At 49.8% G+C, this 18,620-nt stretch overlaps 1 protein-coding gene across 1 annotated transcript in view; it reads right to left on the reverse strand.

The window, feature by feature from the left end:
* Positions 1 to 14,989: 14,989 nt before the first annotated feature.
* The window catches only part of nup210 (nucleoporin 210), a 45,794-nt gene continuing 42,163 nt past the window's right edge, over positions 14,990 to 18,620 (reverse strand). The window contains exons 39-41 of the mRNA XM_007903395.2: positions 18,097 to 18,216; positions 17,851 to 17,925; positions 14,990 to 17,155 (exon numbers count right to left, since the gene is read on the reverse strand). Of these exons, the coding sequence (XP_007901586.2) occupies positions 17,040 to 17,155; positions 17,851 to 17,925; positions 18,097 to 18,216 (311 nt within the window). The 3' untranslated portion in view covers positions 14,990 to 17,039. The remainder of the gene's footprint in view (positions 17,156 to 17,850; positions 17,926 to 18,096; positions 18,217 to 18,620) is intronic.

Consider the following 18,620-nt stretch of genomic DNA (forward strand, 5'->3'; position numbering starts at 1 on the left):
ATGGGGAGAGAGGGAAGGGGAGAGGAGGGGGAGATGGGGAGAGAGGGAAGGGGAGAGGATGGGGAGAGAGGGAAGGGGAGAGGAGGGGGAGATGGGGAGAGAGGGAGAGGTAGAGAGGGGAGAGATGGGGAGAGAGGGGGAGATGGAGAGGGAGGGGGAGATGGAGAGAGGAGGGGGAGATGGAGAGAGGAGGGGGAGATGGAGAGAAGAGGGGGAGATGGAGAGAGGGAAGGGGGAGAGGAGGGGGAGAGGAGGGAGGGGAGATGGAGAGAGGGGAGGGGGGAGGGGGGGAGATGGAGAGAGAGAGGGAAGGGGGAGAGGGGGGGGGGGGGGGGGGGGGGAGAGGAGGAGGGGGGGGGGGGGGGGGGGAGATGGAGAGAGAGAGGGAAGGGGGAGAGGAGGGGGAGATGGAGAGAGAGAGGGAAGGGGGAGAGGAGGAGGAGATGGAGAGAGAGGGAAGGGGGAGGGGGGGGGAGATGGAGAGAGAGAGGGAAGGGGGAGGAGGGGGGATGGAGAGAGAGGGAAGGGGGAGGGGGGGGGGAGATGGAGAGAGAGAGGGAAGGGGGAGAGGGGGGGGATGGAGAGAGAGGGAAGGGGGAGGGGGGGGGAGATGGAGAGAGAGAGGGAAGGGGGAGAGGAGGGGGGATGGAGAGGGAGAGGGGGAGAGGGTCAGTCAGTCAGCAGTGGGCAATGGCCCTGACTTACCTCTCCCGGTGGAGCTCCTCCTGGATGGCGGTCAGGGCGGCTGGGGGTTGGGGTTGGGGTTGGGGTGGGGTGGGGTTGCGGGTGGGGTGGGGGTGGGGGTCCGGACCCCGGGGGGTGACAGGCGGACAGGTGCCGGTGATATTCCTCCTTGAGGGACGTGTTCTCCCGCCACAGTTCGGCCACTCGCCCCTCGAGCTCCTCCACCCGGAGCCTCTGCCCCTCCAGCAGCGCCTGTTGGGTCTCGATGATTTTGTTCAGCTCCTTCAGGTACTCCACAGCCCGACTGGGGGTGGGGTGGGGGTGGGGGCGGGGGGGGGGGTCTGCCCCGGGGTCTCCATCTCCATCTCCATCTCCCTGTCCCTCTCTGGGTCCATGGCTCCCCACAGCCACAGCCACAGCCAAAGCCACAGCCACAGCCACCATTGGGGTCTCCCCTTCTCCTCTCTCCCTCTCTCTCTCACTGGGTGGATGGTCAACCGTTTGAGACACGAGCGGAGAGCACAGGGTGGGGAGGGGGGGGGGGGGGGGGGGGAGGTGGGGGAGGGGGGGGGTGGGGGGGTGGGGTGGGGGGGGGAGGGGGGGTGGGGGGGTGTGGGGGGGAGTGTGGGGGGAGTGTGGGGAGGGGGGTGTGTGGGGGGGGGGGTTGGGGGGGGGGGGTGTGGGGTGTGGGAGGGGGTGTGTGGGGGAAGGGAGTGTGGGGGGGAGTGTGGGGGGGAGGGTGTGGGGTGGGGTGGGGGGGGGAGGGGGTGGTGGGGTGGGGGAGGGGAGTGTGAGGGTGAGGGGGAGTGTGAGGGTGTGGGGGGGGGTGGGGAGGGGGGTGTGGGGAGTGGGGAGGGGGAGTGTGGGGGGGAGTGTGAGGGTGTGGGGGAGTGTGAGGGTGTGGGGGGAGTGTGGGGGGAGGGGGGCAATAGCCAGTAAAACAACGGGAGAAACTGGGTATCAGAAGCTCCTCTGAGGGTCGGGTCCGAGATACAGACAGAGCGCTCTGTGCCGAGAGGTCTCCGCCATTGTCTGTGTTGCACTGAGTCTCGGAGTCACTGAGAGACCCACAGAGAGAGAGAGAGAGACAGAGACCCACAGAGAGAGAGACAGAGACCCACAGAGAGAGAGAGACAGAGACCCACAGAGAGAGAGAGACAGAGACCCACAGAGAGAGAGACACAGAGACCCACAGAGAGAGAGACACAGAGACCCACAGAGAGAGAGACAGAGACCCACAGAGAGAGAGACAGAGACCCACAGAGAGAGAGACACAGAGACCCACAGAGAGAGAGACACAGAGACCCACAGAGAGACACAGAGACCCACAGAGAGAGAGAGACACAGAGTGACACAGAGACCCAGAGAGAGAGAGAGAGAGACAGAGACCCACAGAGAGAGAGGGAGAGAGAGAGACACAGAGACCCACAGAGAGAGACCCACAGAGAGACACAGAGACCACAGAGAGAGAGACACACACAGAGACCCACAGAGAGAGACACAGAGACACACACAGAGACCCACAGAGAGAGACACAGAGACCCACAGAGACACACACAGAGACCCACAGAGAGAGAGACACACACAGAGACCCACAGAGAGAGACACACACAGAGACCCACAGAGAGAGACAGAGACCCACAGAGAGAGACAGAGACCCACAGTCTGACCTCGGGCTTTGGTTGCAGTGCAGTTCAGTTCAGTCCCGGAGCTGCTGCCCCTCTCCCTCTCTATCCCTCTATCTCTCGCTCTTTCTCTCTCACTCTCCGCCTCACCATTCGCAAAGACTCACTCACTCACTCACCCCCAAGGAAACTGCACTTAAACAGGCAATACCCCCCCCCCCCCACCTCTCTCCTTCCTCTCTCTCTCTCCTTCCTCCCTCTCTCCATCTACACAGTCTCTCCGGTGATGCGCACTCACTGCTCAGGTGCACCAAGTGGGAAAGAGGGATTTTTTTTCTTTTATTTCTTCTTTTTGCGTTTATAGACCGTTTTTCCCTCCAGTTTGTGAGAGCTTTCACTGAGATGTGAGTGAGGAAGCTCGGTGGGGCCCACAGGTCCAACCCAATCGGAATTGGGCTCAGGGCGGTTGGGTTAGTAGGGATCTGGGTTGGGTTCCATGGTCGGGGCGAAACCTTAGTCAACCTTATTCCGCACACACACACACAGCCTGTGTGTATGTGGGGGTAAGTAGGAACCCGGTTGTTAGTCGGTTGGCGGATCACTTTCCGGGGGTAATAATCCCTTCAAAAAAGTCATAATAATAATAATGTGGTCACTCAACCCGCGGCTGTTTGTGGGGACTCTGCCGTGCGCAATCGGCTGCCGGGTTTCGCCCCCAAACTGCACAGTCAGTTCACTTTACGGCGTATCCTGTGAAGTGCTTTGAGACGTCTCGACGACGTGATGAGGCGCCGGGTCAAATGCCAGGATTATTATGACAACAAGTTGCATTTGCACAGTGCCCTTCAGGTCAGGAGGACATCCCGAGGGACTGGACAGTCAAGGGTTTGTACCTGAGCTGGGGGCTGGCTGCAGTCCAGAGGGAAGGAGGTGGGAGGATGACCTAAAGCGCACCAATAATCCACGTTAATCAACAACGTGGATTTTTTTTCAAATTCCTCTTGCACCCCCTCCCCCTCCTTCGAAATGAATTTGCCCACAAAATACACAGTCAATTCGCTTCACAGTCTCTCCCACGAAGCGTTTTTTGAGACGTCTCGAAGACGCTTTAAGGTCCTGTATCAAATGCGAGGATTATTATTGTTATTCGAAGGCGACACAAATCTGTGACTATTAAGAACCCAATCAGAAAAGGCTGAAATACAGCATAAAGAGATTCGGGTTAAAAAGGAGGGTTAATAAAGTCTTCGTCGCTAGAGGCGGGGATTTAAAGACAAGTCAGTGTTGAAGGAGCCACATCCAAGTGGCTAGATGTGTTTTAATGTCATTTATTGTTTGCAAGAAGGCAAACAAACAAACCCCCCCCAACCCACACACTAACAGACACACACTCACACACACTAACAACACACACACTAACAGACACACACTCACACACACCAACAGACACACACTAACAACACACACTAACGCACCGCACTCGGGCTTTAACTGTGGCCAACAGAGAAATCGAATCTGTCATTTCCGACTTGATCTTTATATCCCGGTCAGGAATTCCATTGGAATGGGATAAAAGGAGAAAAAAAGTACAGTTGTTTATTGAACAGCAGAGCGCAAGAGAGAGAGTCAGAGAGAGTCAGAGAGAGAGAGAGAGCAGGAAGTGAATGATGTATTTGTACACTGGTGCTCTGTTAGGGTGACAACAATTACGCCTATAAATCACTGTGTTTATCTGGAGTTGGCTGACTTGCTGGTAATTACCCCCCCCACCCCCCCACACACACATCTCTCCCTCCCTCCCTCAGAGGAAAAAAGCATCAGCCAAAAATAAATAAATAAATGAATAAATTATTGCGGTCACTCACTCCACGGCTGTTGGAAGGGACGCTGCTGTGCGCAATTGGCTGCCGCGTTTCGCCCCAAAATATACAGTCGCTACACTTTACAGTATATTCTGTGAAGCGCTTTGAGACGTCTCGAAGATGCGGTAAGGCGCTAATGTCAAATGCAAAGGATTATTATTATTATTTGTGTTACACCGTTGGTCTAAAATTCACGACACAAAGGATGAGGCCGGATTGACGTTACAATCCCCCAAAACAGTGTCACAAACAATACTTCTCAGGAGACAACCTTCCAGCCAGTCAACCGTCTGAATCTTTGGGTCAATTACACCAAACACAACACGACATTTACACAGTGCTGTTCATGTTGGGACGACGGCCCAAGGCTCTGGGCAGTCAGGGAATTGGACCCAAGCTGGGGATTGGGATCAGGAGGGGTGGAGGGCAGGGAGGGTAGGGGTAGGAGGGTGACCGAGTGTGTGGTCGAAGAGGAGGGTTTTGAGACGGGCCTCAAAGGGGGTAAGGGAGGGAGTGAGGCGAAGGGACTGTGGGATGGCGTTCCAGAGGGTGGTGGCAGAGAGGTTGAAGGCACACACTGCAGTTACTGATCTGGACCTAGTCCCACACATTAAACCATGCCCTGTGTGATATGACGCATAACTGCACCATGGGAGGAGGGCGTTTACATCTGTTCCTATCCATTTAATACGTGTGTGTGTGTGGGGGGGGGGGGGGGGGGGGTGGGGTGGGGGAGGGAGAGAGGAAACCAGTGTCTTGTTTACAATGGGCTTTTACTTCTGTCCAAAGAAAACATCATTAGCGGTGTTAACTTGATGGATCCCTGGCCCCCACCCAAAGGAGTGGCCCTCTCCCTCCCAATTTGCACAGATTTTGGGTGATACCTCCATCCGCTCACAATTAGAGGCGTTTTTGGCAACTGTTAACATTGGGGCGATGCAGTGAACATCTCTGATCAGCTGAGCCATTGTCATTCCAATCCAGATCTTACCCCTTCCTCCCCTCTCCCCCCCCTCCAACAGCACACGAACACACTTACACACACACACACAAAGCGATGATGAAAGGGGGGGGGGAGAGAGAGAATTGAAACAGAGATTTTCACCAGACAGAGAGAAGAAAATAATCACTAAATTCGGATCCGATAAGTTTTCTCCAGAAACAATTGCAAACCAACTGACAATGGCAATTCTCTGCTGTAACTGGAGATGGTTTGTGGCTTTGAGATGGTTCTTTTGCCCAATATACACCAGAACACTGAGGGCAAACTTCCGCGGCTGCTAAAGTCTGGAGGAACTCTCAAAGACACCGTCTGCTTTTCTCTAACTCTCTCGCTCCTTCCACCCCATCTCTTTCCCCCCCCCCCAACCCCCCACCTCTCTCTCTTTCTCCCTCCACCCCATCTCTTTCGCCACTGCCCCCCCACCCACCCCATCGCTCTCTCTCTCCACCCCATCTCTTTCGCCCCCCCCCCCACACCTCCCCCATCACTCTCTCTCCCCCTCACTCCCATCTCTCTCTTCTCACATCTCTCCCTCCCTCTCCCCAATCTCTCCCTCACCACCATCTCTCTCCCCTTCACCCCAACCTCTCTCTTTCCCCCTCCACATCTCTCTCTCTCTCTCTCTCATCCCCCCAATCTCTCTCTCTCTCTCTCCCCCAGTCACAGTAATGGGTTTTGCCTTATGTGCCGGATGCTATATTAGCTCTGGAATGTGCTGTAACAATAGACGGAAGCCAAAATTCCTGTCAGTTCAGCTGAAAGGAAAACCCAGACTATATATTTTTCCCCCCCAAAAAACGACTTAACTGGGCAGAAAATCCAATCAGTGTAAAGGGAAAGATACAGTGTTTGTTGTGAGTAACTCTTAAGTGTTGTTATTGTTAACAACAAAGTGCAATAAACACAGCTGCCTGTCTTTTACTTTCCTTCATTTGATTTTTCCTGATTTCTGGCTTAGGGACCCCTCCCCCCCCCCCCACCCCCCGCCACCCCCAGCCCTGACTCCAAGAGTTACAGATCAGCCACGATCATACAGAATGGCGGAACAGGCTCGAGGGGCTGAATGGCCTCCTCCTGTTCCTATGAATCCATGTCACCGTCTCTGAAACTTGCAACCAAACTCCTCTCACCGAGCCTGTCAGCAGCGAGCCCCAAATTCAACCTCGCCTTAGTCTGCCACACCGTTTTATCTGAAACTTAAAGATGGTAATAATAGTAATAATAACAGCAACAAACAACAATACATTAATTTTATTGCGCCTTTCTCGTTGGGAGGATATCCCAAGGTGCTGGGATATAATAATCTTTGCATTTGATAGAGTGCCTTTTTACGTCGTTGAGACATCTCAAAGCGCTTTATAGAATATACAGTAACGTTAATTGACTATATCTTGTGGACAAAACATGGCAGCCAATCGCGCACAGCAGTGTCCCCAAAATATTTGAGGGATTATTACTCCCTGGAAAGCGATCTGCCAATCGACTAACAACCGACTAACAACTAACGTACCGCTAGGTAAACAGAGGCGTGTGTAGTAAGGAAATTTGCCTAAGGTTTCGCCCCATCCGGGAATCAAACGTAGGTCTTTTCGCATGCTAGGCACTAAGCCACGGGACTCTGTGGTACAGAAAAAGTGGAGAAAAAGGTCTTAAAATTCACCTTACAACTTGGAAGTTAATTTACAGGAAAAAGTTTGATTCAAAGTTTTTTAAAAAAAATAAAGCCTTGTTATGTCTTTCTGGGCTGGTTGGTAATATGTTATTGTGGGTTTAGATGCCAGGATCTATACTTGTGACCATGAACTTTTCTTTCATCCTTGTTTTCTGTAAACAGAGGGAGAGAGAGAGAGAAAAAAAAACACACAGCCTGGATGGATATCTGTTTGAAGGACAAATAAGTTAAAAAAAAAGTCCTATAAACACGGAGCAACAGGTGCCTAGTGAGCGATAACAAATTTCTCTAGTGATTACCACGAACGCAGAACCTCTCAGATTCAGAGGGTTGGGCACATATCTCCAACTGTGGAGAATTCTAACCCAAACAGATTCCTTTAGCAGCCGCACAGAAGCCAAACCAACACACAGGCTATTTCTCTAATTTTGCCAGAATCAATGTTTCACAATAAGCTGAAAATCCACGAGAGCTTCCCCTGACTGCAATCTTTTTAGAGATCCAATAGCCCATAAATAACCAACCGGCTTCCTATGAATTAGACTAAGGAAAAGTCCTCTCATTCCTCTTTCGTCCACAAAACATACAGTGAATTCACTTTACAGTGCATCCTGTGAAGCGCTTTGAGACGTTTCAAAGACGTGATAAGATGGTGATATCAATGCAAGGATTATTATATCATTAAATCACTGTTAACTCAAAATGTTATTAGTCTCCCCCACCCCACCCACCCCCACAGACATGCACACAAGGTATTCTTTTATAAAATAGTAGCGAGGAATCTTTCCATCAGTGTTCAGGCAACCTGAGACACACACACGCACACACGAAGCAGATGAAAGATGGCGTTGCCCTTTTAAGAGGGTGTTTTAACACGTGTGTGCGAGTCTGGCTCCTCAGCGCTGCCATAAAAGAAAAATACAGCATAAAAAAGTTGTTTTCCTGTCTGCCAAAGCCATTGGAAATCCCAGGTTTATGATCCCGCTTTAGATTTCTGGCACCAACTAATCCGTCCCACTCACTCACTCACTCACTAGATGTCTTGATGGAATCCGGAGCAGATTTCCCTTGAGAGTGCCTGAAGTTCCCGCTCTCAATTTTCCCCCCTTTCCAAACAAACGACAACAACTTGCATTTAATACCGGGCCCTTTCACATTGGACAATGTGTCAGCGCCCTTCACACAGACTGGCTCGGACATCAATAATAATAATAATAATAATCCTTGCATTTGACACAGCGCCTTATCACATCGTTGAGACGTCTCAAAGCGCTTCACAGAATACACTGTAAGGTGGAGTGACTGTGTGTTTTATGGGGAAGTATTTTTTTGTCAAGCGAGGGAGACAAAGGAGGTGATCATAGGTACGGTCAAAGAGGTAGATTTTCAGGTGGCATTTCAGGTGGGGAGGGAGGTTTTTTTTTGGTGAGACATAGGATGGGACATAGGATACTTTTTGACAAACATTGTCATTAGTATTAACTGTGAGTCAATATGCAATCAGCCGATTGCACCAGAGCAGAACCTTTCTCATGTGAATTGGCCTCGTTCTGTCAGCCCCTATTCCTCGCCCACTCCGTACCCCTTTCCCCCGAATCACCAGCAGTTATTATCTAAGTGCATGTCACACAGCAAACCATCGCTATTACCACTGAGCGATACCCCCCCCGGAGCCCAATAATGGAAATAACTGACAAGACAGAGAGGAACAAGGATTACACAACCATCCATCACACCCCAGTCAGGCGCATTGTTCAAATCAATGAAACCTAATCATTTTTCTGCAGCAATGCATTTCTTTAGCATCAGAGTTCCCGTCGCTGGCTTTCATGGGAAGTTTGTGTCTGTATTGGGCCTCGCTCCCCCACTGGAGCTCTCTACTCTAACCCCATTCCCTGCTCTCTCTCTCTCTCCCTCTCCCCATCGTGTCTGTGCTGGGGCTCGCTCCCCCACTGGAGCTCTCCACTCTAACCCCATTCCCTGCTCTCTCTCTCCCCATCGTGTCTGTGCTGGGGCTCGCTCCCCCACTGGAGCTCTCCACTCTAACCCCATTCCCTGCTCTCTCTCTCCCCATCATGTCCAATGGAAGCGGAATCACAAACACAGCAAGTGATTACCTTCAATGCAAAGTGATATTGCCTCCAATGAATCCATTCTCCCTAGAACAGCTCAATATAATTTTGATGGTATTTTGTAAAAGTGTGAATGCACAGCTAATGTCAGGATATGAATGATTCATTGCACCTCACTGAGATTGCTTACCTTCCACAACCACCGAAATGACAACAGCAGATAAACTGAACAAAGCGGTTGAGATGGATTCCATGGTGGTAACAAGCAGGCGGCCTCATTCTCATTTCAATGCCATCAGTTGGTTGGGCTCAGAGCTGTTTGGATATTGTGCTTTACTTTGTTTAACATGCGCATTGGTGGGTCGTTTATAATGCTGGCACTAAATAAGAACTCATATGAGGATCATTGATCAGAATTATCACAAGCAGCATGTTTTTGTAAGTTCCTCCACACATCGGTTGGGCTGAGGAAAGAGGTCCACAGTCTGAAAATCCTCCTGCACTTTACCATTTTCAGGCCATTGTGTCTTCAGATTCAACAACTGGCATTTACACAGCGCCCCCTCACACAGGGCAGCGACCCAGAGCCCTGGGGGGAGAGAGAGGGGTGACCGTAGGCACGGTCGAAGAGGAAGGTCTTCAGGCTCGATCTGAAGATGGGGAAAGAAGGGGCGAGGTCGAGGGATAGAGGAAGAGAATTCCAGGGTTTCGGGGTCTAGTGGCTGAAAGTGCGGCCACCAAAGTTGGAAAGGAGGGCACGCGGGACAAGCAGGTGGCCAGAGGCAGCAGGGTGGGGAGGAAGCAGGTTGGAGAGGTAGGAAGGTGCCAGAGATTGTGGAGAATTGGGGAAATTCTTAAAATCGGGATTTAATTTGGAAGCCGATTTTCCACAGTTCTTAGAAGGGGAAAGTCGTTATCACACTGAGCCGTGATCCTTGCTTCACCAGATGTCCACAAGCACTCGCTCCAATTCTAGCTAATAACACCCGATAGTGCCCTCAGGAGCAAGGAAACCTGGCTGCCTCCACCATCACTAACCCAGGCCGCTTCCATTAACCCCGAGGGCACTGAGGCCAACTGTAGTCACAAGTTGTTTTATATCAGTCAACTCAACACCATCCATGGATTTCAGTCTGCAATCTTCCATTGTGGCCCAATGTGTCCCTCCAGGGAGGGAGAAAGAGAGAGAGAGAGAGAGAGAGAGAGAGAGCGCATTCCATTCCAACAATCTATCTCTGGGATTTCCATGTGTAGGTGGGAGGCGGGGAATTCTCAGTTGGGTTTGGAGACTCTTGAGCAAGTGATGGGTTTCCGCAGGTGTTAGACACCCGGCCGGGCAAAAAGAAATGTGGTCCCAATGTGGCACCAGGTGATGTCTTTTGCACATTAGACCACAAGGGGGACCTAAGATGTGTTTTCCATAGCAACTCGCATTACATTCAATGGTTAACATATAATCCCAACCAGCACCGACTCCAAATGCCTTGCACTTTGTAAACAGGAGAATATCCAGTCATGTGGGAGACGTTTAAACCAGTGGCAGATGTCACACCTTGGCTGGGACCCAAAACAATTCTTAGAACTCAATTTAGGAACTCTTGGCTCCAATAACGTTTTTGTTGCAAATTGTAGCAGGAATGAGGAATCTTTTGTGAATTAGANTTTTTTCACCTTGTGATAAATACCCAATTAAAGCTCTCGCGGTGACTTTATTTTGATTGCCTCGGAGATGGTTGAGATTCCACTGTGAAGCCCAGTGAAGAAGATTGGTGTGATACAACTAGAGAAATTGACAGCGCTGGAGGAGACGGACCATTCATCCAATTGTGTGGATGCTGTCTCTCTGGAAAAGCTCTCTGTCTAGCCCTGATCTCACGCCCTTTCAACAACAACAACAACAACTTGTATTTACACAACCCGGTCCCCCCCCTACCCCACTCAGGGTAGGATCCCAGAGCTCTTGACAATGGGGGCACAACACTGAGCCAGGGGTAGTGGGAAGATGACTGTAGGCACTGTCGAAGAGGAAGGTGTTCCACACGATCATATTTCACCTTTTCTGACATTTTGCCCACAAAACATACACTCAAACAACTTTAGTGTGTATCCTATGAAGCACTTTGAGACATCTCAACGTGATAAGGAGCTGTATCAAATGCAAGGCTTATTATTACTTTTCATCTAATTCCTTTTGAAGAAAGATAATTATTGATTCTGCTTCGAGCGCGGTTCCAGATAAAGCATTTCACATCCAACAATAACAACTATATGTTATAAAACAAAAGTCTTTCTCCTAACTGCTCCTTTGGCTATTTTCTTATATCTACAACTATGACAAACAACAAGAAAATTACATGTGTACAGCGCCTTTCACGTTGGGAGGATGTCCCAAGGCACTGGACAATCAGTGTCTCGAACCCGAGCTGGGGGTTGGGATCGTGGAGGGTGGAGGGCAGGGGGGTAGGGGGAAGGAGGGTGATCTACACCTCAAAGCTAGATTGAGCCCTGGGGTCAGAGTAACAGCAGACTTTAGAGAGATGATAAACAGAGGGTTTGGCACACGCACATGTGTAGAGTTGAGAGAGGGATCAGAGGCATGTGGGAAGGTTAATAAAGTGTGTCTGTCGCACTTTCTAAACCTCAAGACAAACAGCAGCAAAGTTGTAATAAACCCAATCTGACGGTTATCCCAACGTTTGGTCAATAATCTCTCTATTCTATTCCACATTGCATTTCGTTATAAATCCAGAAAAAAAGCATTTCTTTTAGCATCAGGAACGTTTCATTTATAAAAAAAACATTTTTCAATAACTTCCTCACCCCCCCCACCCCACCCCACCCGGTGTGTGACACCCCTCCCCATGTCACAGTTGAGATCAGACAAACACCAGTCTTATTCCCATCTCTGCCTGTGCAACTCGCCCACGCAGTGTGTACTGAGGAGGTAAAATGCGGATGTTGGGAGTCCTGGCTGTTAGGCTGCAATTAACACTGTACGTCACAGCGAGTGACTGGATCGATTCACCTCCGGCACTGACCACTCCAGGCTTCCGAACACTAACTGTGAGGCTTTAGCACCAACCAGCCACATCCTGGCCCGGCTGCTTCCAGAGGATGATTGTGTGCACAATACCCACGACACCCGACAACAATAACAATTTGCATTTATATAGCGCCCCCTAACACAGGGCAGCGCCTCAGAGCGCTTAAAGAGCAATGTCACAGACGTGGATTACACGTGCCCAAGAGCGTGCCATGTCCATCATTTTACTGTGTCCTATTCAGAATCAGTGAGAAACTGGGAGGCAAGTGGGGGTCTTGTGTGTGTAACATCTCCTTCCCACCCACTCCCCACCTCCCTCTGGCTCAGCATCAGGCTCTGCCACTGTTAAGCGCTCCAAGACGCTGCCCTATGTGAGGGGCGCTGTATAAATGCAAATGCAAGTTGTTGTAACACACAGCTAAGAGAGCTTCCTAATCAAGGAAACAAATGGGGGATTTTTCCGAAGAACAGGAAGAGAACGTCACTCCGGAAGAGGATTGTGTGGGAGTGGAACTCTGGTTTTAATTGAGGAATGTCGCTAGAAATCGTTACACTTAGGACCTCAGTACTTACTGCCTCAATCGGGCAAGCCTGAACTCCGGCTTGACATGAGCCAGATGAACTGAGGAGCAACAATAGGATCAGCTCAGCTTTGAGCATAAGAGAGCGGGGGTCAGGTCATTGGTTATATTCCAATGGAGTGCGGTGTGTGTGTGTGTGTGTGTGGGGGTGGGGGGGGCAGGTATTAGAACTGATTAATTTCTTTTGAAAACGGAACAATCAATTAGGAACGTCCTCTGGCAATCACACTGGTTGATCCAATTCTGAAGATATCCCCACGTGGAGAATGAGTAAAGCACTTTTAGCGTCTGGGTTTGGCAGTTTATCGCAGGCGAGAGATTTGGGAGGTATTACTCAGCCTCACATTACTTCCAACCCAGTTCGTAACCCAAATCCTTTTGTCAATAGAAGCCAGGAAGAACATTGTTGTTCTTTGATCGCCTCCTCACAGCAGGTTGATGAGATGAGTGATCTCCACCCACGAAACACAGTCACCACAATCCCTAGTGAATCCTGTGAAGCGCTTTCAGTCATCCTATTGCCATGCAGGGCATTGTGTCAAACACAAGGATTATTGTTAATATTACTGTTTTGACACAAGCTACCCTTGTATCAACAGAAGCAAACAATATACCAACACCAACACAACATTTGATAACTTTTCCTGTGAAGCAGATTAGCTGAGAGGGATGATTGATGTGGAGATGTCTTGGAGTCAGATAAATGTTATTGAGCGAGTCAAGTCAAACCGAGGTCTTTTGACTTGATGCCTTTGTCCTGGAGGTGGATAGGAACTTGATGGTTTAACATTATATTTGTATTTAGAGAGCACATTTTTAAATCTATAAAAAGATTTTGATACAGCTAGAGAACACTGTTTGGCAAAGGCTTTGCCTCTGTACTTTACAGTCGAGATTCAAAGCGCTTTGTTTGTTTCTTTACAGGAGGACAAAAGAGAAAATTTCCCTGCAGTTACGTTCTTACGCAAAGCGATATAGAAAACCACGGCTATCTGAAAGTGGAAGCGGGTTTTCCAGGGCCACAGGGAATGCTGAAGGGTATAGGGAGAGAGCAGGGAATAGTGTTACAGTGGAGAACTCGAGTGGGGGAGTGAGCACCAACACAGACACAATGGGGAGGAATGGGAATAGGATTATATAGTGATTCTGAAGTCAGGAGTTTCCAACCGCTTCGAGATGGAGCGTGGGGTGTGGATGTGTGTGTGTGTGGGGGTGGGGGGGGGGGTGGGGTGGGTGATGGTGTCAGGGTGAGGGATATGAAGTGGTTGCCCAAGGAGGCAGGGAGGTGGGGGGCGAGTGTGGACCCACACAGAGAAAAGCTCTGTAACATCTCCAGGGCCCTATTGACTAGGAGAGAAGCCTGTGAGCTTCTCACACTGAGCTGACAGCTGAGCCCCTCACCGTGGGGTAGGAAGTTTCCTTGGCTGAAGCCTGTGGGCTGATGGCAGACAGACAGGGTATTTCTGTCATAGCGAGAGGGAGGGAGGGAGGGAGAGATGGCTGGTATGGCAGCCCCTGTTAGGGGTGGGCATTGGGCAGTCTGACACTGCTCTGTTCCCGGAGAGCTTTGCCAAGCACCTGGCTCGCTACTCTCCGTCTGACAGCTGTCAGCACACACAGCCCGGGGCAGGAGCAGTCACTATCCTTTCTCTGCTCCGAGTTCAAGAGGAGAAACAACATGGAAGCTCAAGGCTGTCACATTTAGACGTCTTTATCTCTGAGAGCAGAATGATGTAAAGTAGGTGGTGGGGTCGGGGGAGGAAACGAATTGATATTTACACAGGGAAACAATCCATCCTGTTTTTTTTCCTAAGGACTAATGAGGAGGTTATATAATAATCGTAATAATATTAAACACTGCATTGATATAACGCCTCATCACATCATTGAGACGTCTCAAACTGCTTTGTCTTGTGTATTTTGTGGGCAAAACGTGCAGCCAGTTTTTGCACAGCGATGTCCCACAAACAGTCATGGAGTCAGTGCCATTTATTTGGGAACTTGTTGGCCAGGACACCGGGGGGTGTGGGGGGGAGAGAGAAACTCCCTTCTTTTTCCGAATTGTGCCATGGGATCTTTAACGTCCACCTGAATAGGAAAACGCGGCACCAGTTTAACCTCTCATCCATAGGATAGCTCCTCCGACAATGCAACCCCCCCCCCCACCGCCGCCGGGACTGCATCAGAGCCTCAGCTTAGACTGTGTGATTCCAGGTCTTGACGTGGGGGCTTGAACCCACAATCTTCTTACTCCCTTTCACTTTGGGAGGGTGCCTCAAAGCGCTTCATGGGGTGTTATACTGTAGATATTTTCATATTGGAGATGTTTGCTGAGTGGGAAGGAGGGAGTGGGGGTGGGGGGGGGGTGGGGAGTGAATGCTTCTCAAATCTCACCGCACAATTAACTCTAACAATGTTTCACCCATTCAGGACGCAGGAGCCAAGCGTTAAAGAACGTCTTTGGTTGATATTTATTATCAGACCAAAGCAGCTCAGTCAATCAATCAATCAGTCAGTCAGTCAACTCAGAGAACGCTCAATACAGAACATCTTCATAAAAAAAAGCTCAGTGGTTTCAAATACTTCATTCGTTGCCGATAAATTTGCAGCGGTTCATAAAGCAGGTCACATCCAGGTAACTTCAGCGGGGGAGAAAGTAATCACATTCCAAATAACAGGTTAACTGAATGATCCTCTAGCATTTGAGACCGATCAAGTAAGTTTAGCGAATCAGACAGGTTGAATAATCTTCACATCTGCACAGGCTGTCAGAGCTACCACTGTGAGGCTTTCAGCTCTGTTTCGCTACCGTAACTGAGGTATTATGTCAAAAACAAATCAGTCTTCAGTTTTTCCAAATTCTCAATAAAATAAAGCACGACTGGACTGATCAGATCTCATATTATTGTTATTTATAATAAAATCTGACACAGTGCCTTTCACACCAGGAGGACGTCTCAAAGTGCTTCACGGGGTGCATTGTAAAGTGGAATAACTATTTTGTTGGTGAAACGCAGCAGCCAATTTGCACCCAGCCATTGGATCAAATGAATGTCCAGTTTTTGTTATTTGGGGGATTGTTGGTTAGGACACCGGGAGAGAGAGAGAAGGAGAGAGAGAAACTCGCTTCTCTTTTCGAGAATAGCGCTGCGGGATCTTTAACGTCCACCTAAACAGGCAGACGGGAGCTCGGTTTAACGTCTCATCTGAAGGACGGCACCTTTGACAATGCAGCACTGCACTGGAGCGTCAAACTAGACTGCGAGTTGAAAGTCCCTGACGTGAGGCTTGAACCCACAACCTTCCAACTCAGAGGCGAGAGTGCTACCGACTGAGCCAGGCTGACACAGGACATATAGGGTGAATCAAAAGTCCTTATACGTAGGTCTATACGAGATGTTTAAACTGCACGGCATGTAGTCATTTACACACATCAACTCGGTCACAAAAACTTTCACGAATGCGATGAAAGACATCTATAATAGCTGCACACACTAAGAAATAATAAAAAAATAATTAATTAAAAAGTCTACGAATAAGGACTTCTGTTTCACCCTGTATATGACTGCGTCCGTTGCAACTTTTAAGTCAAAATGAAAAACACTATTGATCGATCGATCAGTCCAGTCGATTTGTTCCTGATATCTTGAGAAGAGAAGAAATAAAAGGTTATTAATCACATAAAATCAAGTAACTTGTTAAAAAAAAAAGCAAGGCTCAATCTCGAACATCAAACGGAATTTTTTTTTTTTTTTTGAGCGAGTCAGTCAATGTGGGGGTTCTCTTTGGTGGGAAGCGAAGCTACGCGAAGCTTGGAATAAAAACCATAGGCAAAGAAATAAAAAAAAGCTTATATAGCAAAAACCTTCATGGACGGGCGGGGCAGGAGGGGGAAAAAACACACACACATGTTTTGAGGCAAATTCACACACAAAGGGATTCATAAATTAACAGGCATCAAAAACATGATTTTAAAACATAAAGCCAATAAAGAAAATTAAAACAATTTAACCTCACAACACATTGGGAGGGGGATGGAAGGGGAAATGGTGAGGTGGGGGTGGGGGGTCTGGACCTCAGGATTCCTGAAAGAGTTTGTAAATAGCGACATCTTTGTTGGAACTCTGCTCGGGTCTCCATTTCGATACCTGAGATCGACACCTCAGCCGAGCTCCAGAATCTCCCCATTACAACCCCCTCTCCCACCCCCTCTTTTTCCCCCCAATTTGGTCAATCATGCAACTTAGACCCTCTTATTTCTCTGCTCCTCACCGGCCTCTCCCCCGCACACCCCCCCTCTCTGAGTCACCTCGGCTGCAATGCGGACAGTAGTTTGGACGGATTCGTAGCAGACGCTTCCACCCGCGGGTTCTCGGACATTCACTGTGATTGCAAACGGTTCCTTCCAATCTCATACGCTCTAGAAAAGGCACTAAAAAAAAAAAAAATTCACAAACATCTGGCACGACTGCTCCTTCACTGGGGTTTCCCTTCACATCAACTTGGTGACAAACGGCCATTGGAGGGATAGGCTGTGCTCCAGAGGTGACTGGGGCTGGTTTTCCTGCTGGAGGGAAGGCTTGGGCTGAAGTGAGTGGGTGATAGGCTGAAACCTACAAGGCAAAGGGAAAACTTTTAGTAGCACAACAACAAAACACTTGTATAACAACAACAACGTCGACTTGCATTTGTAGAGCACCCTTCACATAAGGCAGTGTCTCAGAATGCTTAACAGTGGAGCCCGACACCAAGTTGGGGGGGAGAGGAGGATTATAGTGCCTTTCACGTTGGGAGGATGTCCCCAGGCGCTGGACAGTCAGGGATTGGGACCCAAGCTGGGGGTTGGGATGGGGAGAAGTGGATGGTAGGGGTAGGAAGGTGGCTGCAGATGCGGTGGAAGAGGAAAGTCTTGAGACGGGCCATGAAGGAGGCGAGGGAGTGGGCGAGGCGTGGGGCTCTGGGATGGAGTTCCAAAGGGTGGGCGCAGAGAAGCTGAAGGCCTGTCCAACCGATGGCGGGGAACAAAACAACAACAAGTTACATTTACAAAGCGCTGTTTTGCCTAGGACAGCGTCTCCCAGGGGCCGGGATAATGCCCGAAACCTAGGCTACCTGAAACGGGTAAAGAACCGAACAGGCGGCCTGCAAACTGCCCCCATTAAAAAACAGAAAAGCTTTCACACGAGGCTCGAACCGTTGATGTCGTTGGGCGCAGCAGCAATGCTAAGATATCCAGCGCCCACCACGTCATGTAACCCAGGGAGTCGCTGGGAGCTTGAGATCCCGAATATTAGCCCAAGAATCATACCTCCAGGAGGCGGGGTCTTGGGGATGAACGCCGGATGCTGAACTGGGTCCCGAGGCGATAAGAAGGCGTGATAGGCTAGAGAGACAAACGGTGACGATCATTCAAACACCGACAGCAACCACAGCAGAAATCACAGAAAACTTTCCTTAAGAGTCACCCCAGCAAAGCGTCGGTGGATGGAGAAGGAGTGTGGGGGGGAAACACAGAGAGGACACCCCCCACCCCCTACAAACACATGAGACTCACCGATGATCATGATGGCAGCTCCGGCAAGTATTGCAAAGAGGGTGAAGAACATGGCTTGATAGGAGTTAATGAACTGCTGGAACACACCAACACCCTCCCAGTGCGTCGCTGTGAAGTGAGCTGTGAAAAGGCAAGATCGACAAGTCAGTATCACACGTCTCCCACCCAATTAGCACCCACTGCGGGTTTAAAATAAACCAGGGAAGTGGGGATGGGGGGCAGGGTGGGGAAGAGGTTCAATCGCTTCCTACAATAGAGCAAGTCCCTGTCTCTCCCACCCCCCACCACACCCACCCCCCCAAACCAATCCACTCACTCCACCTCCTGAGTGCTCGCCAATTGACTACTGAGCCCGTCTACGAACGAGACTTGTTGTGAAGCGGTTTGAGCCGTTGATGCTGTAGGCGCTGTATTGTCAAACAGCGAGGATCAGTATTCCTCAATCCACGACTCTGTGTGAGGTCGCTGCTGTGTGCAACTGGCTGCCGCGTTTCATACAGTCACTACGCCACTTTACAGTGTAT

Source organism: Callorhinchus milii, unplaced genomic scaffold, assembly GCF_018977255.1.
Source record: "Callorhinchus milii isolate IMCB2004 unplaced genomic scaffold, IMCB_Cmil_1.0 Scaffold12, whole genome shotgun sequence".
NCBI lineage: Eukaryota > Metazoa > Chordata > Chondrichthyes > Chimaeriformes > Callorhinchidae > Callorhinchus > Callorhinchus milii.